At 36.9% G+C, this 24,027-nt stretch overlaps 1 protein-coding gene across 3 annotated transcripts in view; it reads left to right on the top strand.

Annotated features, from left to right (window-relative positions):
- Aph1b (aph-1 homolog B, gamma-secretase subunit) overlaps window positions 1–21,878 on the top strand; it is a 29,110-nt gene extending 7,232 nt beyond the window's left edge. For 2 of the 3 annotated variants that reach the window (XM_047541638.1, XM_047541639.1), the window contains 4 exons: window positions 705–827; window positions 12,027–12,154; window positions 15,414–15,447; window positions 18,266–21,878. In XM_047541638.1, coding sequence (XP_047397594.1) covers window positions 705–827; window positions 12,027–12,154; window positions 15,414–15,447; window positions 18,266–18,657 — 677 coding nt within the window. In that variant the 3' untranslated portion in view covers window positions 18,658–21,878. The remainder of the gene's footprint in view (window positions 1–704; window positions 828–12,026; window positions 12,155–15,413; window positions 15,448–18,265) is intronic. The other variant, XM_047541640.1, reaches the window with a different exon arrangement.
- The last annotated feature ends 2,149 nt before the right edge of the window (window positions 21,879–24,027 follow it).

Below are 24,027 nucleotides of genomic sequence, written 5' to 3'. Positions count from 1 at the left end.
TTTATTACTGTCTTGGCCTATTGACATATGTTATTTATTTTTACAACTTTCCTGGTTCCTTATGTAAAGGAAAGTGATTACTGGTGACCTTTTTTCTGTATGTTCATTAAATGTTAAGTTTGATAGTTTTTAACATATATACTATACTCTAGTTAACTAACAGTTTCACTTGGTGTGGCTTTCACTTTCTCTGGTTGTTTACCATGACTTCAGCTACACTAGGAGGACTCTATATATTAACTCAGTCATTATCTCTACATATTATGCTTTCAGAATTATGTTTTAAGATTGGATTTAGGTCTCTAAATTGAGCCCAGGATCACGCCTTACATGAACAGTCACCATTGAAGCTCAATTCTGGTTCTAAGCTATTAAATTTAACTGTACAGATTCTGTTACCATAAACCAAAGCCAGAACTTCAGCATCATATCCTCTTCTGCCTCATCTATTTCTTCTGTGTTTCTAGATCTGTTTTTCATTTCTCTGCTGCTTCCCCCTGTTCATTTCCCTTTCTCTTACCCCTTCTCTCTCTCCTTCATATAGCTAAGCACATGCCTTTCCAGAGCTGACTGGCCACTACTTCACCATTAGCATATGTACTATTTTCCCTTTAGCAAAATAGTATTCCCTAGTCCTTAGAAATTTGATTTGAATAGAAATCTTGGTGGGAAAAGGGTTTAACAGTGTTTTTCTTCCTCTGTAGTTTCTGGCTTGGGCTTTGGAATCATGAGTGGAGTGTTTTCCTTTGTGAATACCCTGTCTGACTCCTTGGGGCCAGGTATTGTGGGCATTCATGGAGATTCTCCTCAGTTTTTCCTTAACTCAGGTATGTATCTGGTAACTGTGAATGTTCAGGCTTCTAGTCTAAATGATCATCCTCATTGGAGTTCACAGGCTTAGGAATTCAAGTGAGTGGAAATTTATGTTATAACAAGGCAAAATACTCTTGGAAACTATAAAGTGAAGAATCTAGGAAAACAAAATTTGGGGTTAGTGTTCTAGAATTTTAGAGTGAAATTTAGTTTGCATAAAATGTACTTTTATCCTGCTGTACTAACAATGTTACTGTATAGTTGAAATATTTATTAATTTCTATAGGCTACATGTTCTTTTTGGTTTTTTTAATTTTATGCTTGTAAGTCCTATTCTTAATTTACATCTTAGTTCTTTTTGGAGATAGGCAATATAATTTACTTGAAATTAAGAGGAAAAGAATAACAGATGAATTGATATTTTTATCCAAAGATGCAGTATAAAAGGACTAACTCATCTCAAATTTCTTTTTCATCCACTAACTAAAAATTTTTACCAGGATGCAACAATTACATATTTGAGTTACTGATATGCATAATTAAGATTTCTCCTAAATTCCACAAGGAGACTCTTAAAGATAGAAGGGAAAAATCCACTGTATTTTTAGTTTTCTCCACTGCAGTTATGCCATTAAGTGACCCCACATACACACACACATGCACACACGCACACACATTCACACATTCTTTTAATTCCATCATTATTAACCTCTATGTGAAAGTTCCCCAAGGAGCTTGTCCTCTAGTAAGGAGAATAAGCCCCCCCACAAAAAAAGTAAAAAAGTTTTTAAGATGATAATTTTAAAAGACATAAAGAGGTATGACCAATTAAAAAAAAATCTGCAGCAGATTAAGAGGCATCCTGCATTTTGTAGTGACATAGTGACCCCCAAACCCAGTGTAAACTTTCATGACTCTCCCTAGACTTTTGTTTCTATTTCATTTCAGACTCTGGTATCTCCTCTTTATATTAATGCCATCAACCCCCAACTGGTTAGCCTTCCCTTGACACACATTTTCATGTGACTTCTTCCTATATGCAGCCACCAAACTAATTTGCCCAGTTTTAGAATTTTTTGACTTTCCAACATCTGTAGGAGAAAGTGAAGGTCCTTTAACTCTGATTGCAAGTTAGAGAACAGGGAAGTCTGTTAATGGGCCATACTTGTTTAATAATGCCTTGAACTTAGCAAATTATCTTCCTTGTAAATATTCCAAAACAGGAATATTTCTGAAAAAATTTTAAATGATTATACTGAGTGTTGTTTTTTATACAAATATATAGCTGGAGTCTGGTAAAGTCCAGTATAAATTGATAAAACTCCTGTTTTCTGTATTTTTTACCCAGCCCTGTTAACCTTGCTTACAGAAGCTATTTTCATTTTCAAATTTTACCAGCTTCTTTCACTAGATGGTGCTAATTCCCTTCAGTGAAGTAGGCTGTTTTCAAAAGTCTTAAAATTACTCTTTTGGAAGAGTGTAAGAAAGGAGGTGCTAGCACTTTTGGGGTTATATTTGTAATTTCTGTGAACTCAAGGAAAGATTCAATATTCAATAAGATAATGCTTTTAGCAAAGTTTGGGTGATAGACTGGCCACACTGAATATGTACCCATAGAATGAAATAATAACCATTACTTTATCATATGTGAATTTCTCATTGTTATTCTCTGAAGCATAAATTTTGAATTATACATTTAAGAAATTAATTTTTATTTAAGCATAACCCCAAATTATATATATGTATATATATTTGTATTTTTGTTATATATTACTTGTAATAACTTATGACCATTTATTAGACACAAGATCATTTTTAATTTTGTAGTTAAATTTGTAAATTTATATTTTAACATATTCTATTATAAATGCCTAGATAATAGTCAAAATAAATAGGAATATGAGGTCATTAGTATACCTACATTAGTGTATATAAATAAGATACACATTATATAATATCTGTATGTACATAGGTTTTCTACAGAGAGGCATAGTTTATAAATAATAGGTATACGTTCATTCTTTCTCACTTATAGTTAATGTAGTAAGTTAGCACTTCTTGGAATGCTATACAGTGCTGAAAGGAAGTATTGGAATTGGAATCCCAAATTCAAATCTTTTCCTAGCTCATTAATTTAGCCTTTGGGGCAGGTCCATTTGATTATTTAAATACTCCATAAATATTTAGTATTTTTATTCAGTGGGAGTTATGCCAAGCTATGAAAATATAGTTAATATTCATACCTTTCATCCATATTGGTGAATAAAGACAAATAGCTGATTACAGTAAAACAAAATAAATGCTATAATAAGAAAGAGAGGTGTAGTATAGTGTAGTACTTTGCCTTTCTCACATTTACCACTGTTGTGATTAATTGACTAGTGGTGTAATGATTTGTTTAATGTCTCTCTCTCCAATTGGGTGCTAAGCCATGTTAACACAAGAACTATACTGTCATGTTCACTGCTGTATCCCCAGTACCTTGTAGAGGTACATCCCTTTGTTTTGGTATGGCACTCAATAAATATTTACTGAAAAATGAAAGCTAGGCACAGCTTATGGAGTGCCATCCCGTTGAGATTTACTTAAAGATAATAGTAGCTAGGCAGACAAATGAAGGGGGTTGTCCAGGAAGGATGTTCCAGGCAGAGGGAAAAAGCCTCTTCCCTTTAGGCAGGGCAGTGAGAGAGACTATGTTCATTGAGTAAAGAAAGTATCCTTCAGGAAGGGCAAAACTAATGCCAAGTTGTTAAGAATTATATTAATTTAGATGAAATATATTTAAGGGCTTTATAAACTCCAAAGTGACCTAAGAATGTTATCAAGGTAGAGAATTTGGTTATTGAGATAGAAAACAGAATTTAGAGGAAAATTTCTCTAATATTACTTTGAATTACCTCCTTTATACTTTAGAAGTAAAATATGTCTAATTTAGTACTCAGTAAAAAAGGACAGCTGATTTTTTTAAACTTCCCCAAACCATTTAATTTCTTTTGTATTTTCTGAGCAGTGTCCTTACCTAGATACATTTTAAAACTCTTTTGCCACTAAAACTTTTCACTAGGCAAAATCAGTACTGGTAAGACCATATGTGGAGTATTATATTTGCTAGTCAGCATTGTAATTTAACAAGGATGCTGAAGTGTTAAAATTTACATCCAAATATAATGTCAGTATGGTGAAAGATCTAGAAACTGTCCTATAGGGTGTAGTTGGAAAAGAGGCATATTGAGTTTGAAGAAAAATAAAACTTAAGAAAATTGTTGGATATTAAGTTCTTCCTTCAGTTCATCATTACCTATGATCAAATTTTGTATCCACACATTTGCATGGCCTCAGAGAGGCCAGAATGTGCTTTCCTGCCCCTTGACTTTGAGTCACATGCCTTGAATTGGTCAATTAATGATTATGAAGTAAGAACATTAAAAAGCTCCTTCATGATTGGACCTGAGTTCTTGGATATTGTTCACATTCCATGAGAACATGCCTTCCATAGTTAATGCTCACTTAGCCTGGATCCCTGAATTAATACGCATAGAGCAGACCTGAGACCAGCCTGCCGTGAGGAGTCCTATCCAGCAGTATGCAGCAAAGCTGCAGCTGAGCCCTGCCTTCATTTGTCAGCATGTTATTAGTAAACCTGGTGAGTTCCTTTTTTCATTCATTCACATTTTTTCTTGATGATGTTTTTGGTACTGGGGATTAAACCCAGGGGTGTCTGAAGCACACTTAGGGTGATTAGGTCTCAATTTATTTTCTTCTTTCCCTTTTAATTTTTACTAATTAACTGATTTTTTTGATCTAGATATGCAGTAAACATTTTAGCTCTCCATGAATCCCAGGTCACAACCTAGTTTCAATTGTCTACTAAATCCACTTCATCCCCTTTTTAACTCCTTCATAGGGGAATTCCTCAGAGTTGCATGTTCAAGGTTAATTGGAACTTAACATTCAGCCATATATACTGGGAAAGTACTTGGCATGGGAATAACAACAGGTGTGTGTAGAGCCCAGTTACCACCTAGGCCTATTGTAGACTCTAGTAGCCTGTGTGCACATCACAGACCTCAGTCTTTGTGCAGAGTGTAAATAGGCAACTCAGTGTTGCTTCACCATCCTTGGATGAAAGAATGGCAGGAGCTATGGCTCTAAGACTTGACGGCCCTTGTAGATGTATTCCAGGTCACCTAAGATGGTGTCTCTTTTCTCATAGGGATGAGTAGCTCATCTCTGCTGTCAAATGCCTTCAACTTCTCCATTCTCCATAGACTTTTTTTTTCTATATGTGTGAAATGGTCCTTATTGTTTTCATTCACTGCTGTCCTTAATTTTTTTATTTTGGGTTTTTGTTTCTTTTTCTTCACTGAATTCCACAGAACATTTTTTTCATAGCCAATGATGAGCAAGAGACTACCCTGTATAAATGGTTTGCATTGGACAAAATTCATATTTTGAAAACCATCCAGAATGGTATGTTCCTTTAGCCCCATAAGAAGATATTTTTTGTCTACTAAATTCAGTGTTAATCATTTTGAAGAGGGAAAAAGCACCTTTATTTTTCACCTTTATTGCTTCATGTAGCCTTCCTCAACAGCCTCAGCTTGATTCCACATAGTTCCATGACTATGATGAGAAGATGTACCAGAAATCCCAGAACTTACTGACCTGTTCCATGCCCACTTCTCATAAAGGATGCTCTTCATTCCTGGGACCAGTGTAACAGTTCACTCCTCTACCACTCTTTAGCTCTGTTGTGAGAGTCAAAATGTTCACATCAGGGCCACTGTGTTTCTCATCATCTGGGGGAATTGTTCACAGTGTAACCTATTTCATTGGTGTACTCTGAGATTTTTCCAACATGATTCCTGGAACAAGATTTAACCAAATTTCAAGAACTGCCCTTTCCTCACATGTGTAAATATTTGGAAATCTTGGCCATTTTTGAGGAATTAATCAACTTTAAGAGGTAGAGTGATTAAATTTTATCACCTTTTTTGTTTCTAAAGTTCTCACCTAAGACTTGTCTATGAATATTTTTCTTGAGAAAACAATGAGTCCATTGTTTCAGGTGGTATGCTGCTTTTCCCTGTCTAGTGGAACTTTCTCCTTACATTCTATGGAACTATTTGAAATACTGCTGACTTTTCACCAGAAATCTGGGAGGACAGAAGATGTCAGAATAACTTTAACATGTTGCACCCCTGAACTCTTTCTCATCTCACTGATGCAATTTCTTCTAGTTGTTCAGGTCACTTTATTTGATTGGATTCATTCCTGATTCTTCCTTTTTCCCATACTCACATGCAGTCCAGCTGCAGAAATTTTATCCAGTTTTCATTTAAATCTTCATCCAAATTTTCACAGGCTTGGTTTTGATTTATAAATGGCACCAGGAATAGATAGACTTGAGAACTGATTTGGAGAAAGCACTTAAAGAAAAGGTAAATCTGATGGTGTTTAAATTATTCTAGGCCAGCAATAAACTTTAAAAGGTTCTAATTTATTTCGTGAAGTCAATGAAGCACTAATAGAAAGTAATAGGATCCTGAGAGTCCACGACCACTGCTTGCTGCCTGAGAGGGGTACCCCATTGGGGAGTTGTACCCTTGATGACTGTGAGCACTGCCTTGGACCCCATGCTCCCAATGGCAGCTCCAACCTATGAGTTTTTTTTTTTTTTTAATATTTTTTAGTTGTTAATGGATCTTTATTTTATTTATTTATATGTGGTGCTGAGAATCAAACCCAGTGCCTCACACATTCTAGGCAAGTGCTTTACCACTGAGCCACAACCCAAGCCTCAGCCAATGAGTTTTGACATGGTTTGTTTCTCCTCCTCCTCCTCCCCTCCCCCTCCTCCTCCCCTCCACCCTCCTCCTCCTCCTCCTCCTTCTTTCTCTTCCCCCCTCTCTCTCCCACCCAATTCTCTCTCTCTCAGTATTGGGGATTGAACCCAGAGGTGCTTAACCACTAAGTTACATCCGCAGCCCTTTTTAATATTTTATTCAGAGACAGGGTCTCACTAATTCACTATTTGCTGAGACTGACTTTAACTCAATCATCCTGCTTCAGCTTCCTGAACTGGTGGGATTGCACCACCATGCCTGGCTTGGTATGGTTTTTTAGTACATTTTTTTGTGACAGTAGTTGACTAATATAGGGAATTTCAATTATTTTTTAATGTGCCTCATGGAAAAAAAGCTGTTTTTCTTCAAAAATCCTTCTTAGGATTAAAAAGCCGGGAGTTGGAGCAGTTTCTCAACCACAGTACTATTAATGTTTGGGGCCAGATAATTTTTTATTGGGGAGCTGTCTTTTGCATAGTATAGGGTTTTTAACAGCATCCTTGGCTTCTATCCCCTAGATACCAGAAGCACCCACTTCCAAATATGACAAGTAGAAGTGTTTACTGATATTATCAAATGCCCTCTAGGGCAAAAATCATCCTAGTTGAAAATCATTGAGTTAGAAGAAGGCAGATTTGAGAAAAGCATTTCCCACAGTGTCTATTTAATGAAGCAAGCTCCTAAATTGGAAGTATTCAAAGTGGACCTGTGGGACTGATTTTTTTATTTTTTTCATATGTGAAGGGACTGAATCACACAACTAATAAGGGGCCTCCCAGTGCTCATGCTCTTCACATTGATGGGTTAATTTAGGGAGAGTATTGCATCATTCTTCAGCATTGCTAGGGGGATTTTAAACATAATATATCCTTTGTAGTCCATTCAGCTCATAAACATGCCTCAGGAGTGTTTTCATAAATATGAAATGATGAGTGCTATTTAAAACACCAGTCATTTAAGTTGCTTCTGGGACATCTTGTTTATCATCTTTTTGGTATTAAGGGATAGCACCATACCTTGCTTACTGCCATGTTAATATAAGATGGTTTTAAAATGTATGTTTTAATACTGAGTAATGTTCTAGGTTCTTACTCCTGCTTGCCCTTGACTAGAGATCTCTCTCAAATCCAGAGAGTTCCTATAATCTGGAGGAGTAGAGGGCAGGCTCCCACTTCATAGAACCAGAAACCTCAGACCCTTAGAGAAGAGGCAAAAAGCCCTGTGGTGTTCACAGCCTGCCTTTAGGCAGCAAGGGCCAAGTGTTGGGTTTGGGGAAGTCTCCCCCCCTCTCTATTGCTCCCATCACCTAGCAGCAGCTCTTATATCTCTCTAACCTAGTTAGAAACACCCTGACATGGTTAAGAGAGGCCAAATTACAGATTACAGCAGTTTCTGTTCCCTCAGGAATCCAGTGTTAGCATTAGTTGCTATCTTAGGCCATTGTTTTCATAGGGACAGAAAAGCATATATATCAGGAATGAGGGAGAGAAGGACAGATGGGGAGATGAGGGTACTTATGGATCTGAATGCTGGAGTATATGGGGTTTATTCATTCAGGAAGTTCGTAAAAGAGGCAGTACTAAATGTTACCTCTTAAAGATAGCACAGAAACATTTTACTTTAACGTAGGTTAGATCGACCCAGATATGGTGGTACATGCCTAAAATCCCAGTGACTCAAGAGGCTGAGGCAGGAGTATTTGCAAGTTTGAGGCCAGCCTCAGCAACTTAGGCCCTAAACAATTTGGTGAGACCCTGTCTTAAAAAAATAAAAAGGGCTAGGTATGTCACTCAGTGGTAATGCACCTCTGGATTCAGTCCCCAGTACAGACTGGGGATGTAGCTCGGTGATAAAGTGTCCCTGGATTCAATCCCTAGTACCAAAAAAAAAAAAAAAAAAGTTTAGATTGAAACATTGTTTGCCTAGAGATTTAGCCTTAGAAGATAATTAGAAGAGGAAATCCATTGTCAAACTAGACAGCTGTAGTTGTCACAAACAGATGAATAGTACTTGTTAAGATTGTTCAACTTTCTGAATATTCCAAAATATTGGAAATTCTGGAAGCTCCTTTAATCTGGGTTATAAACTAATTTTGATATTCTTAAAAAAACATCAGAACAAAGCAAAATGTTAGGGTTAGTCATTAAATAACTTTTAGGACTTTTTTTTTTAGTTGTAGATGTACATAATACCTTTATTTTATTTATTCATTTTTATGTGGTGCTGAGAATCGAACCCATTGCCTCACATGCTAGGCAAGCGCTCAACCACTGAGCCACAACCCTAGCCCCTTAGGACTTTATATATAATGAGAAAAGTTAGAAATTAAAAGGTGCTCTAGAGATGCTGTTAGCAAACTTTCATTTCTAGTTGAAATTAATTCCATTTGCTATTGGAAGTATCAAAATAGTATATACACAGTTATAGCTACCTGTAACTTTATGGTATGTGGCAGAATAGTTCAAATATCCAGGTCTTAATGTATTTTGGATCTCTTAGCAATTGCAGAGGGAATAAACAATAAATCTCAGTATTCTGCCATAGTACCTTGTGATGGTAAATGTTCATGATGACCATCAAAGCCAGCCAGAAACCAGTGCCAGCTGTATAAATAAGTAGTCATGTAGGAATGCACAATATTATGATATGTGACAGATTTCCTTTAGATATTATGTTAATAAGATAGTAAACTGAAAGTTGGGGCAAGACTCCCAGAAACTCTTTGGCACTGTGGAAGCCCCAGTACCTGGCACAGCACCTGGCTCATACTGGGCACTAAAAAAATATCTGTGCAGATAATAGAAGAGGGAAGGAAGAAAAAAATGCAAGAGTAATACAAAGTCAGAGGAAAAAAAAATTCTAAGAGTGAAAAAGAATGAATTTTAATACATTGCCAAGTACCCAGGGGATTTGGATAAATGTGGTAATTGCTTGCTGCTTTGCTTCACTTTCCCACCTTGTAGTATAACTTACTAAGGACCCTGGCTTATTCATCTTTGAATTCATAAATCATAGCACAGAGTAGCCACCATTTATTGAAAAACTGTGGTTTACCAAGCACTGTCCTTTCTATGAGGTATTATCCCCACTTTAGAAATGAAGGAAATGGAAACTCAGAGAAGTTAAATAACTTGTTCAAAGGGGCACAGTGGAGCTGGCATGATTTTAACTCAGGATTGTCTAACTCCAAAGATCCATGTATAATCTTCAGGCCAGACTGGCTAGGTGTTCAGTAAATACATGTAGAGTACAGATAAAAAGTGGAAGCCAGGCACTGTGGCACACACCTGTAATGCTAGCAACTTGAGGCAGGAGGATTGCAAGTTCAAAGCCACCCTGGGCAATTTAACAAGATCCTGTCTCAAAACTTTTTTAAAAACAGTTAAAAGGACTGAGGATGTAGCTCAGTGGTAAAGCAATGTTGAGTTCAATTCCCAATTAAAAAAAAAAAAGGTGAAGTGTATGTATCAGGGAAGAATCCACTGAAGAGGTTATATTTGAGCTGGATCTTAAATAAAAGTAAGATTTGGGTGTGGTGAAATGGGGAAGGGTTTTAGTGAGGGGTAGAGTATGCAGTCAAGAGGATAACTGTTAAAAAAAAAATATCACAGAGTATGATTGGAGAAAAGAAGAGTTCTGGTTTTCTGCTTTAAGGATATATTTAAAGATGCATTAGTAGAGGATATGTTGTCAGAATTTGAGTCCAGATTGTACAGGGTCTTGAATTGTAGTCTGAGATGTCTGTCCATACTGGACTTTGGAGACAATGTCAACCCATCAAAGACTTTTTAGCAAGAAGGAATAAGAAATACAGATTTAAAATTTGGAAGCAAGTTCAGGGCTAATGATGTCTTGAAGATACTTGCCTGCAGCATACAGAATAATGCTCTATGGAACAGATTGATAGTACATCCTGAAATCATTTCCCAAGTAGCTGAGCTCTAGGACTTGACCATAAGAGGGTACTTGGCTGGTTCCAATATTCATGCCATCTAGGTTTTAGGAAACTTAAAGCATGAGTACTTTATAATAATAATTTAAAAATCAGTGTTTGCTTTTGCACCATTCTGATGTAAGAAACTTTAAACCTTTACTCCTAGACATTGTCAGTGGCCTCAACTCAACACTATGACAGGATCTATCTCCAGGGAAATTTCTCTTTCCAGAATCATCACTGAAATTAAAATATGTCATTTTAGTTTAGACTTCCATAGCCTTAAAGTTTTAAAAGCTACTGCTTTGCTCCTACTTAAGATATTCACCATCATGTACTGAAATGATGACACTGTTACACCAAATTTAATAGCTTGCTTTCTTCTGATTTTGAATTGTCTTTTTAATATTGTCTTGCATGTTTTTCTTCATGTAAATGAAGCTATGCATTTTACACATTTTTTTCATTCAACATTATATTCTTGAGATAATTTATATTTAGATCATATATAGTAGTCCATTGTGTGAATACATCATTCAAGTAATGAACGTTTTTTTATTATTACATACAGTGCTAGTATAAATATTCTGGTGTATATCTTCTTTACACATTTGTAAGAATTTCTTTAGAGCAGTAGTTCTCAAATTTGACCATGTATCAGAATTACTGAAAGGCTATTTAAACTGGAATTGATGGGCTCCCAACACCATTGTTTCTAATTTAGGTGTGTGGTAGATTCCAGTAGTTTGCATTTCGAATACGTTTTCAGTTCTGATGATCTATTGGTTGAGAACTAAATGCTTCAGAGTATAGATCTAGCTTGGAATTGCTGGAGTTGAAATACAGAATTAAAAGTTTTCACTTTATTGGTAATGCTAAATTTTTTACCAGCAGTGTGAAAGAGAATAGCCAGACTTGGATTTTTTCCATCTGGTGTGTACTAATGGTCTCTTTATTATGTGACCAGATAGAAAATTTATATAACTTTTTTTAATGCTAAAACTTCCAGAATATGTTAACTCTTCCCACTTTTAAAAAAAGACTGTTATCCAGGACATAGGATATATATAACACACACAAAAGCCATGTGTGTTCTGGAACACAGAAAAATCTGTGGCACTGATCAAATTCTGTGCCAGTTACTTAAGAAGAATCTTAGATAATTATAACTTTAATATTATTTTATTCTCCCATTGGTCTTTTTAGAAAACTTCTAAAGAGAAATTCTACCTTAGTAATGGAAGATTTGTTTCAACAGAAGGTACTACTTTTAATTGAGAAAGGTCTGTCTTAAGTAGAGCTGAATGCTAACTGGAGAAAAGCTGGTTAGACCTCACAATACTCTCATTGCATTCCCATGCACGATGAAATGATGATGTTCAGCAGCCTTTGGTCTCTATAGGACTGCGCACTAATGGTTGACTGTCTTTCAGCTTTCATGACGCTGGTTATCATATTGCTGCACGTATTCTGGGGTATTATATTTTTTGATGCTTGTGAGAAGAAAAAGTGGTACATTCTTCTTGTAGTTCTCCTGACCCATCTTCTGGTATCCACCCAGGTGAGTGTTGCCACTGACTCACACCATTGTTTAGAACCCAAGTCCATATATCTAAAATGGTAGAGTTCACTCCAAATGAAGTACATACTCATGGGAAAATTTGGAAAGTTAAAAAATTAATTTAAGTGAATGAATGAATCTCTTAAGTTTTACTCCAGAAAGAACCACTATTATTTTTTTGGTGAATTTCACTAAAGATTTTTTCCATGTGTCTTCTATTCAATGGGTATAGTCAAACCTGATATAATCTTGCTTTATACTTATATTATGAAGCACATCTGGAGCAATTTCCATCTGATTACAAATCCTTTAAAATGCAAATTTTAATAGCTTTACATCATTATGCAAAAATTATTGTAATTTGTTTGGTTAATAATTTCTATTTCTCTGGGTATCATGAGGCTGTCTTGATCATCTGTCTACATAAAACTTTTTCCATAGTTTAGATTCCAGGGTATGGAACTATACAGTCAAATCACATGAAGATTTTTTAAGTACTTGAGAAAAATTGCTAAAATACTCTCCATAAGGGTTATACCATTTTTACACATTCTGATCAATAATGAGAGTATTGACTTCACTTCTTTCATTGGCATTATAGTAGTGTCAGTTTTCAAAGTGAAGTTAAAAAAAAACTTGATCTATTTTTAAGATACTGTGTAATGCTTTGGGTCTCACTTTCATTGCAACTTGTCATTATTATCAGTGTGACCCCTGCCACTGCCTGACCAGACCCTTTTTACCTGTCAGCCTAAGTGTCACAGGTTCCTCCTGATAGTGCTTGCCTCCTGTTTCTCTCCTCTCCATCCACCTACAATTTATATCAGTTTTTCTTACACTGGGCTTCTTGCCCTTGGATCCATCTACAATGCAATCATACCCCCCCATACACCTAAAACCTTCCAGTGCTGCAGGATACTAAAGTTACCCTCGATATGATGATAACTTAATAAAGACAAATCTTTGTGGGGAAGAAAGATAAGAAACAGAATACATTAAAATATTAACAATATCTATCTTTGGGTGTTGGGATTATTATTCTTTATGGTTTTTGTCATGTTCCACATTTCTATAACCTAACACTTTTGTAATCAGAAGGGAAGTTACATGATAAAGCAAATGCTCTTATGAATCCAGTTGACTCATTTGTTCTTTCAAAAAATACTGAGTATCTTCTATGTTGCAGGCACTGTTCCAGGTAAACAATCCGGTGGGCAGAGACAGGCAATAAACAATAGACATAATAAATAAGAAACACATATAGTGTGTTAGAAGGTAATTGGTGAAGTTTACAAAAGGAAAAGTAGAACAAAGAAAAGAGATCCAGAGTATGAGGTGGTGTCACATTTCTTCATTAGGTGGTCAGAGTATGCTTTATAGTGAAGGAGACATTTAAGGGGAAAAAAGCAAAGTAGAGGTGAGGGATTTGGTCATGTGACTGGAGAGAGAGAATCTGGGACTGAACAGCCAGTGCCAAGGTCCTAGGCCCAAAAAGGACATGCCTGGCATGTTTGTGGAAGCCAGGGTGGCCAGGGCAGAATGAGCAGTGACATTGACAGGTGAGACAAGAGTGGAGAAATGAGAAATGGTCAGATTCGGGACATATTTTTGAACGTACAGCCAGCAATATTTCCTGATAGAGTGGGTGAAGCATGTGGGAGGAAGAGGAGGAGCCAAGGTTGTCTCCAAGGTTTTGGGCCTAGAGAGCAGAAGGGATGAAGCTGCCATCAGCTGAGTTGGGGGAGTTTGAGAGAGGAAGTCAGGAATTCTGTTTTGGGAACATTATTTTGGAATTACCTATTAGACATCCAAGGTGAGCAGTTGAATGTGAAAGTCTGGAGAGAGAACAGGTTAGGAAAGATGGTTACAAGGAGTAGGAATAAACAGATAAGAGAAGATACTCAAGGACTGAGCCCCATGATGTCCCAGCATTGTGGTTGGGGAAAAGAGGAGGAGCCAACAAAGAAAACTAAGAAGGACAGTGAGGTAGGATGAAGTCCAGGAAACCCCAGAGAGCCACATGTCCTAGAAGGCAAGCATAGAGAGTGATCATCTGTAGCAGAAGCCTGTGGAATAAACCTGGACTTCTTTGTTTGATCTAAGCTTCTTATCAGTCTTGCTGCTGCAAAACTTAATCTCCTGCTGCTGTCCACAGTTCACATCATATACTCCATCTAAACTGATCTGGTGTGGCTCTGCAACAGGCATGTCTTTGTCCCTGCTGTTTATCAGCAGTGCTTTGTCTTCTCCCTAACCTAGATCATTCTTTGTAAAGCCCTTCTGGAAAAGCTGCATATTCCAGACTTGGCACTATCGCTGAACCTTATTCACTGCTCTTTTATAACATTTATTCTTGGGTGGAATTATTTTATTTAATGCAGTTTTTACATCTTTCTTTGACTAGAGTTTGATCATCAAGATTGGGATCTTTGTCAATCTTTTTATCAATCCTTGGCTCATAGTTGAGCAATAAATGTTGATTGAATATTGAATGGTGGATGTTATCCTATTTAATAGTTTTAAAAAGAACTCAGGAAGTTTGAATGTTTATTTATCAAAATGTTAACAATAGTTATCTCTGAATGGCAGATTTCAGAGAAAGACCATTTAAGTAATTGTTTCACTAAAATAATACATATATATATATACTATATATTAAGCAATACAATACATATTATAATATATAAAGTTTATATTTTATAACATATATATTATTTTATAATAGCACACAAATCAGAAGAATACATCTTGGTGAATTTTCACAGTGTACATAGCTGTGTAACTTATACCTAGATTAAAATCAAAAGCTTATGAGCTCCCAGGAGCCTCTGATGCCTTCAATCACTGCCCGCCACTAAGGTTACCCGTAATCCTGGCTTACACCACCACAGTCAGGCTCTGCCTTTTGGTATTTCATATAAACAGGAAGCATACAATCACAAATTTATAGGTGTCTGTTCTTCCACCTGCTCACCAACATTTGGTATGACTTTCATTCTGCTTGGATTGCAGTGGTATCACATTAAACTTTTAATTTGCTTTTCCCTGATGATTAAGGAGGTTGAACATTTCATTTTGGATAATCCATTTGTGAAGTGCTTGTTCAGATCTTTTGCCTTTTGAATCATTTATCTTTTTTTTTATCTTTAGGATTTCCTTATACTTTCTATTAGAAAATCCTTTATTAGGTGTATGTATTGCAAATAACTTTTATGGTATTGTTTGTCTTTACTTTTTTTTTTTTTCTTTTGTGGTACTGAGGATTGAACCTAGAGTCTCATACATGCTGCCAGGTAAGCACTCTACCAAGAGCTACATTCCCAGTCCTTTTGATTTTTTATTTTTATTTTTTTATTTTTTATTTTTTATTTTATTTTTTATATTGATTTTTCAAGTTGCTGAGGCTGGCCTCCAACTTGCAATCTTCCTGCTCAGCCTTCCAAACTACTGGGATTGTAGGTGTGTGCCACCACACCCAACTTGATCAATCTTTTTTATGGTTTCACTTTTTGTGTTCTGTTTAATAAAACATTAACCATGCTGAATTTCAAGTTTTAAAAATTTGTTTATTTTTCTCATTTGTATATTCTAATTTTCTACAACAATCATGTATTTCTTTTGCAATTCTTTAAAAGAGAAAAAATGTTTTTCAAAGAAATAAACTATAAAAAAAAGGGCAAAAAAAGTTTAGCCTTCCACAGTATAAAATAAATCATGGGACTTGAGTATAAAATTATTCTGAAAAAATAATCCAGAAATGCTTAATGCCTGCCATGCCCACAGATGCCTCTTGAGAAAAGTATTCTTTTTGCTTAAGGTGCTGCCTGCAAAATTAGCCCATTTCCCTGGGCACAGCTGAGAAGATCAGTACTTTAGCCAAGGGAATGTGCAGGTGAGGACATGGAGGCACCTCAGAGACACTTAGAACACTTGTGTTAAAGGTGTTTGGTAACAAACTGAGTTAGACCCTTTCCTTCATTAAGTGTAAGTGGTGGGACTAGATGAGAACCCACACCCCCAGTCCACCCCTGATCCTGCAGAGAAAGTTCCCTCCCACCTTCCATCAAAGGCCAGTCCCTCCACTTGGGCTCCAGCCCTTCTCCACTCTCCCCTGCTGGAGGGCCTTCTTCCCTGGGTTGTGCACCTGTTCTCCACGGCCTGCCTTTCCCTCTCTTCATCAGCACGCAGGCGTGTCAAATAAAACTCTTCAGTGCTGCCTTTTCCCTCTTTGTTTCTCATCACAACAAAACTTCAGAGTAATCTCCACAAATTCTGTCTCCATTACTCAGACTTCCTACTCCTTGTGGCTTCTGCTCAACCATCCTTTTAAAATTGTACTTGTCAAGGTCGAAAGGGACCCTCATTTTGAACATTGTTCTTTACTCATCTCATCAGCCTTTAAAAGTGCTGACCACCCCCTCATTCCCTCTTTCACTTCTGCTCTACCACACAGTCCTGACTTTTTCTTACCTCACGGTTTACCCTTTATCAGGCCCCTTCACTGGCTCCTGTTCTTACAAATAATTTAGAAATGTTGCACTATCTCAGGGCACAGTCTTGAAGCCCTGTCTCGTCCCGTCTCTGCATAGAGACCATAGCTCCCTGCATCATTATGATCATGGCTGTGGCTAAGTTCCTTCTGTAGGCTATGCGTCTACATTTTTTTTCTAGCCTAGATCTCTCTGAGCCTCATATTCATATATCCAACCACTTATCTGACATTTGTCTTTGAAAATTTCATGGGATGTTGCTCTTAATGTGTCCTGTTTGGACTTTATTCCCATCCATCTTTCCAAGCTTAGCATTTCCCCAACTCTCAAAATTGTTCTTCCTCAGGTCTTTGTCATTTAATTAAATGTCACCACCATTTACCTAAGTCCAGAAATATGAGAGTCAGTCTTGGCTTCTCCCTCCCCCTCACATTTAATCCATTAGCAACTTCTGTCAGTTCATATCATCTACTCTCCATCTCCATTACCACCATCCTGGTCTTAAGTCACCATCCTGTACTTTCCTCATCCATTCAGTATCTTCCTAACTAGTCTCTTTCACTACAGCCTCCTTTAACTCATTCTCCTCAATTTAAAAAAATCTAAAGTCATTCAGGACCCCAACCTAAATCATTTTACCCTTTATGACCCTCCATTGCATTGAGGATAAAATTAATTCTTACCAACGACATTGCATAGCTGACAACTGCCTTCCTCTCTGACCTCATCTGCTGGTCCTGCATTCCTAACCATCATTAATACTGACTTTTCTCAGGTCATCAGTGGTATCCAGCTCTTTGCCCCCTTCTCTCATGCCTCCTGTGGCCTACAGAGGGTTGTCTCACTCTTCCTCCTGTGTCTTTGTTTAAATGCCATTTTCTTAGGACCTTCCTTGGCCACCCTAAGTATATAAGCTTGTTCCTACATGCCCTAGCATCATCACAATTATAATTATTGTCTTGTAATTAATTTCTTTCTTTATTCATTACCTGCCTCCCTTACTAGTCCATAAGCTCCATTAGCATGGAGACTCTGGTCTTCATTAATGCATGACACAGTGCCTTTTGGCACTTTATGAGTGGTTTTTGTTGTGGTGATGGTGGTTTTGGTGCTAGAGATTGAACCCATGACCTTGTGCATACTAAGCACTTTATCAGTGAGCTACACCCCCATCAGTATTTTTTAAATTAATAAACTTTTGTACAATAGCAATTGTCCAGCTGTAAAAGAGAATTAATTCCCACATTTCCTCAAATACTAAGGATTCATACTAATCTGAACTTGCATCTCTTTCTTGAAAATTCTAATAAACAACACAGAAATGGATGCAAACCAGGGCTAGGTTATAATATATATCTTCTATTGAGTATTCCATTAGTTTTTGGCAAATGACTGTCTTCCAGGGTTGCCAGTTGAAGCCAGCAAAGCACAGGATCTCTAGACAAGTGTCTCATTATTAGGTTGGTTCTGGATGCTTTTGTGGGTCCTTAACATATGATAGGTATCATATGTTTGGTGAAACACAGTCCAGCTATTGAGAATATTCCATAGTTTCCTATCTTTGGTTATTATACATATTTAATAAACTTATTACTCAAGTTGATTTATTTTTCCTTTGCAGACCTTCCTAAGTCCTCACTATGGAATAAATCTGGTGTCAGCATATATAATTATGGTGCTCATGGGCATCTGGGCATTTTTTGTTGCGGGAGGCAGTTGCCGAAGCCTGAAACTCTGCCTGCTCTGCCAAGACAAGGACTTTCTTCTTTACCACCAACGCTCCAGATAACCTCTGACAGTCAATACCTACCAACAACAGGCTGTGTCATTAGAGGAAGCACAGCAGTGCCTTTTTCTAAAAAAAAAAAAAAAGAAAAAAAGAAAAGAAAAATATCCCTTTTTCTGATGGAATTTTGGAAAAACTGTCTAGATAGGAATTCCATTTGCTTGGCTTTCAAGAAACAGATCTCTGAAAAGGATGCCTCAGTGGTCTCCGTGCTGGCTGCATGTTAAGAGTCACCTGGGAAACATAAGTAAAGGAATACTGATTCAGGGTTCTTCACTCCAGATTTGATTGTCCTGAGCGTTTGGTAATTTTCGAAAACTTCCGAGTAATTGTGATGTGCAGCAAGGCTGAGAACCACTGGGATCCAGATGGGAACTTCTTAATATCCTAAGTAAATGTGATTCTGGTATTTAACTGTCTCCTGATTCAACTTGTGCTTAAGCTAAGCAAGTAAATTTCTGAATGTCAAATTCTAGTTAGCCTTTATCTTTTTATGTTATGAAGTCACAAAAGGCTAAAGGGCTATCACCTCTGTGAACTGTTCACATGTATTTCACTAGTATCATCTTAGAAAAACATAGTAGACTGTGCTTCTCAATGCAATAATAAATTATACTAACTATGATAATTCAGTCAAAGTAAGATTTGATTAATAAGGTATATTCTCCTGAAATTTTTCCATTTTAGGTTTTGCTTTTTTGAGGCATTACATTATGTTTTTAGTATAAATTCAGTTTAAGATTAATTTCTGATTTCCTTAGGAAAGTACAAAATCAAGAACTGTGCAAAGTCTTTGAGTCTTTACTCAGTTTAAAGCTGCAGTGTGTACTATCTACGTGCCAGGTGCTGGTTTAATTGAGGTGAAGGTGTTTTATCCCTGAGCAGCTGGACAGGGAACTGAATGATGTGCCCTGGGACAGGCTTTACTGAAACTGGTGGAAGTGTGACCAAAAACTCAAAGTAAGCCAAAAGGATGATGTTGACACCTTTTATTTGTTCCCATTACTGTTCTCAGTTGAATCTAGCCAGCCAGCATCTAGGCAGGTTCCCTAGGCAAGGTTGTCATTAACAATACTAAACAGGTCTTTTACCCAAAATGGTATAGTGTAAAATTGTAAAAATGTATTTTAAGCTGCCAGATTTTTATATATCCATATAATCTTTAGATTTATTATGTATTTCTCGGTTTTGGTAGCAGGATACAGCATTCTCTTTAGAAGAATATCCAAGGTGTTTGTTCAGCTTCTAAATAACACTATTTGATTTCCTTTATAAAGAGGCAATGCTAGTGAATTATGACTTTACTAACTAGAAATTGTTCCCAGTTGATGTTTTTGGGGAGCTGATAGTGTGAAATGGAAATTATACATTAAAGGGATACCTCTGTGAATCCTGTATGTGCAGTAGAAGGTTCCCCCAAAAAAATAGCCATGAAAGAGTTCAATATGACATGCCAGCTGAATGAATGTGACAGTACCATGATGGGAAATGAGCATGTTTGAAAAAGAAGTGCACTCAGCATTTTGAGCTAACTGTATATCATTCCAGAGACTAGAACCTAACTCATGGACTAGACCTTTATAATGAAACCTCACCATGTTTAAAATACTAGAATATCTCAATCTAGAGATGCAAAAGGAGTGGAGCTTCTATCCGGTCTGATAAGCAATTATAATTATTCCCCTAAAGGTTACTACAGCACTAATACTATTGTTTCTGCTGGAGTTCACAGGTTTTTTTCCAGCTTTATACAAGATTTTCCTTGGACTAGAAGAAACAAGGACATAGAAACTGAACAACAAATTTTACTGTGCCGAGTTAAGGGGAATAATATGCCCATAGAACTGGGATTTATTCTTAGCACAACGTGGTATTCTTTGGTGAATAGAATAAGAAAATATACAATGGTTATTACTGTCGACTTGCAAGTCAGTCTCTGGCCCTCTTTGTCTCCCTCCCTCCCCTATATTCTTTCTCTTGTGGTACTGGCACTGAACCCATGGCCTCATGCATGCTAGGCAAGTGCTCTACTACTGAACTACATTCCCGACCAACTGAATTATAAATCTCTTAAGGGGATACTCTGATAATATATTTGCCTATCTCTAAATCTGAGAATTTTAATATTATTCGTGTTTGAGCTCAGATCAAGTTCTCTGTACACCAGTAGCTTAATATTAAGAAACTGGGATATCATATAATCTCATTTAATAAAAACTCAAGATTTTTATGGTCAGCTGTTGTCTTAGTTCAGGAAATTATTTAATAATCCTTGGTTACCTATGAATAAGGGAATGATGTAATCCTGATTTCTCTTAGAATGTGAATATTGCCACAATCAGTTCAGGCATTTGTTTCAAACAGGCTGCTTTGCAGTCTGCCAAGGAAGCCCAGAGGAAGGGTGTAGTCTTCCTCTGTTGCTGTGTATGTATTGAAATACCTTTTTTTTTTTTTTTTTGCATTCATCATCCATAAGGATCTTTCTGAGTCCTGGTAATAACTGGAGAGGAGTTGGTATTAGTGCTGCATGCTCTCCTGCATGCAGGATTTTTCTGTTTGGAGGAAAATGTGGACAGTTACCTTTGACCTTGAGATTTTGAATATTGTTACAGTGCTTAAATATATTTCCATGTAATTAATAGATACTGATTCTGTTGCTCTCTAATATAAGCTGTATTTTTAAATTTGAGTAATCATAACTGGAGATGTCTAGTTGCCTGGATCCTGGCCTAGGCATTATAGTAGCAGTGGCCTTTTTGAGCTTCTTGGAAACATGGCAGAAAGGATGTACTGATTATCATCTGCAGACTGCATAGAAAATGACTTCTGTTCCCAGTGTTAATAATTTTCTTTTGAAGCACATTCCAGTGATTGCTGAGAGTGGCAGATTCACATCAGAAATGCTAAGTGTTCTTATCTGTAGAATGGATGCAATGTAAGCAATTGTGACAGAAGATTCCTTCCAGTCACTTCAGCCCAGTCCCAAAACAGGTTTTAGTAGTCAGTGTGGCCCCCAGGGTGACACTGAAGCTTTGCCACTAGCCAGGCTAGCAACCTGTCTAGGTATCAGCAGCCTGCTTCTTGGGAAGAACTCCTTGAGGATTTTGGCTTTTAGTAAGTTTTTTTCTAGGACCCACCATTCCTAACCCCAGGTAGACAAGGTAGATGTCACCAAAAAAAAAAAAAAAAATACTTTGAAGTGCTTTGCTTAGAGCATTTTGCTTATGATTACAAATGCTTATATTCTCATTTAATAACAGATTTTACTTCTAGTAAATTTTAGTATTTAGAAGAGGTGGGGACTATCTCTATGTAAAGTATGTAACATTTTATGAAAGTTATACCTTATGTCCTACATAGTTGCAACATCAGACCTTGCATCCCATGTACAATGCAATAGACTCTTCCCAGACCTGTATTTTTCAGTGAACAATAAAAATATCATTTGGTACTACTCATTTCCCATGTTTCTCCTTCTTTGGAGTAGTCTTTCCTTCAGGATCTGTTGGGTTTTGCCTCTTTTAAAACATGGCTGTATAGTTTGTTTTTATAACTGATCAGATCTGAGATTTTTTCAAAAAGTTCTTTAGTATTCATAAAGCCTACTTTATATCTATGTTCAGAAACATTTTGGTACAGAGAATTTCTTGAGGTTTCTTAAAGCAAATAGAGAAAAATCCTAAGATCCTAAAACCTCATTTTGAAAACCTCCTAAATGTAAAATAGTGAATTTATAAAACATCAAATGATAATGGCTGAGAATCAGAATTAGGTAAAGAAGAGAATGCAGTTTAGCTTCTCCCTGGTGACCCTGAGTAGCCTATAGAGTCCCTTTGTTCTTCCCATGGTGAGGAGACTAAGGCATCAAGCTTGGCCTTTACCATCAGGGTATGTAGGGTATTGTGATGACCTGTAAGTCAAGACCATATGATGGCAGTTAACTCTGGGTTGAAATGAGACTCTTCAGGTTGATGTTGACCATATTGCTGGCTGATACTGTCTCAAGAACCAAGGGCTCTGTGCTTCCAACTAGTAAGCCAGGGAAAGAGGCACACATTCCTTGGGTCAGGCCCTTTCCACATTGAAATTGCGGCCCTCATTTAATTGTTATTTGTTTGGCATTTAGTTGGAATGGAGGTTTCTCTGACCAGCCTCAACATGAGAAACCTCCAGTAGGAGTACATATTTTATTTTCACCTCATCAAAAGTGCAGAATAGATGCAGCCAGCTTATGGTCCCAATCTAAGTAGAAGAATTGAGGATTCAACATGTTCTCAGATGACCATAATAAATTCTGAGCCCCAATCAGGTCCTGGCTCACAGTGGTACTTGTCACTTAAGTGTGGATCACTATAAGTCCTGCTTCTATCTAATAGTAAAACTATACAATTTTTTTAGTGCTGCTTCAAAATCAGAGCTCCTAATGCTCATTCAAGGGTACAGTATGCACAGTACACATCTTTCACACTTTAAAAGGATGGAAAAGAGCACAATGGTGGAGATCTTTGTCCTTGGAGGGCATATAATTAACCACACAGACTAAAATACACAATATTATTTTAAGAAAAATTCACTATGAATTGTGAATAATATAGAATAGATTGAATACAGAAGATGCTTCAAATTTTAGGAATGGGTGAAGGGCACCCAGGTAGTGAATATAGATCAAAAAGAAAAGATGGTAACTGAGTGAGCCCTGGGGCATTGCAAGCAAGAGGTTGGAAAGGGGGGAAATAGTTGATGGAAAAGGAGGGGAGTGTGAAGGGGTTAAAGCCAGGAGTAAAGGATGTCAAATGCTACTGGATAATGAGGGAGAACTGATTGTTGTATATGGAAAGCTTGCTGGTGACCTTGATAAAACAGTTTCAATGTAGAGAAAAGAGTGGGTGATAGAGACATAGATGCCGCATCAAGAGCAGCGATGTTGTGGAAAAATGATAGCCTGAGGAGGATTTGCTAGCACATGAGGATGTTTCCCTCTCCTCATGATACGAACTGTAATGGCATATTGAGAACATGCTGGAATAGGATGGGAAGGACGTGGTAGAAAGTGGGAAATGGTGTAGGGGAGAATGGCTGAAACAAAATCCTCGCAGAGGGACTAAAGAGGGAGATTTTTAGCCTTGAATACTTACATTAAATAAGTAAAATGTTGAAAGTCAATGACTTAAGCTTCCACTTAATAAATTAGTGAAAGAAAACTAAAACAGAAATCAAATAAATAGTAGTGAAACAATGGAGAAAATTAAATGTCTAGTTAACATTGATAAAATTGAACAGATCAATAAGGAGAAAAAAGTGACAGCCCTGATATCAGGAATGAGAGGGAGACATCACTATAGATCCTGCATTATTAAATAATCAGGGAATAGAATACAATTTATGCCAATAAATTTCAAAGATCGAAGAGACAAATTCCTTTTTAAAAAAACAAAACTCACTCAAGTATTAGAAAATCTGAATATTCTTTCCAGATTTTTTCCTTGCCTCTTCACATGCATTGTAATTGTTGAAAATGACCTAACCTTTTGGATATCAGAAACGAAGCCTTTAGAGTAAATTTTAGGGTAAATTGGGTAGCCGTTGGACTACTGTTA

Source organism: Sciurus carolinensis, chromosome 2 (genome assembly GCF_902686445.1).
Source record: "Sciurus carolinensis chromosome 2, mSciCar1.2, whole genome shotgun sequence".
Classification (NCBI taxonomy): Eukaryota; Metazoa; Chordata; class Mammalia; order Rodentia; family Sciuridae; genus Sciurus; species Sciurus carolinensis.
This window is presented reverse-complemented; position numbering and strand designations above follow the sequence as displayed.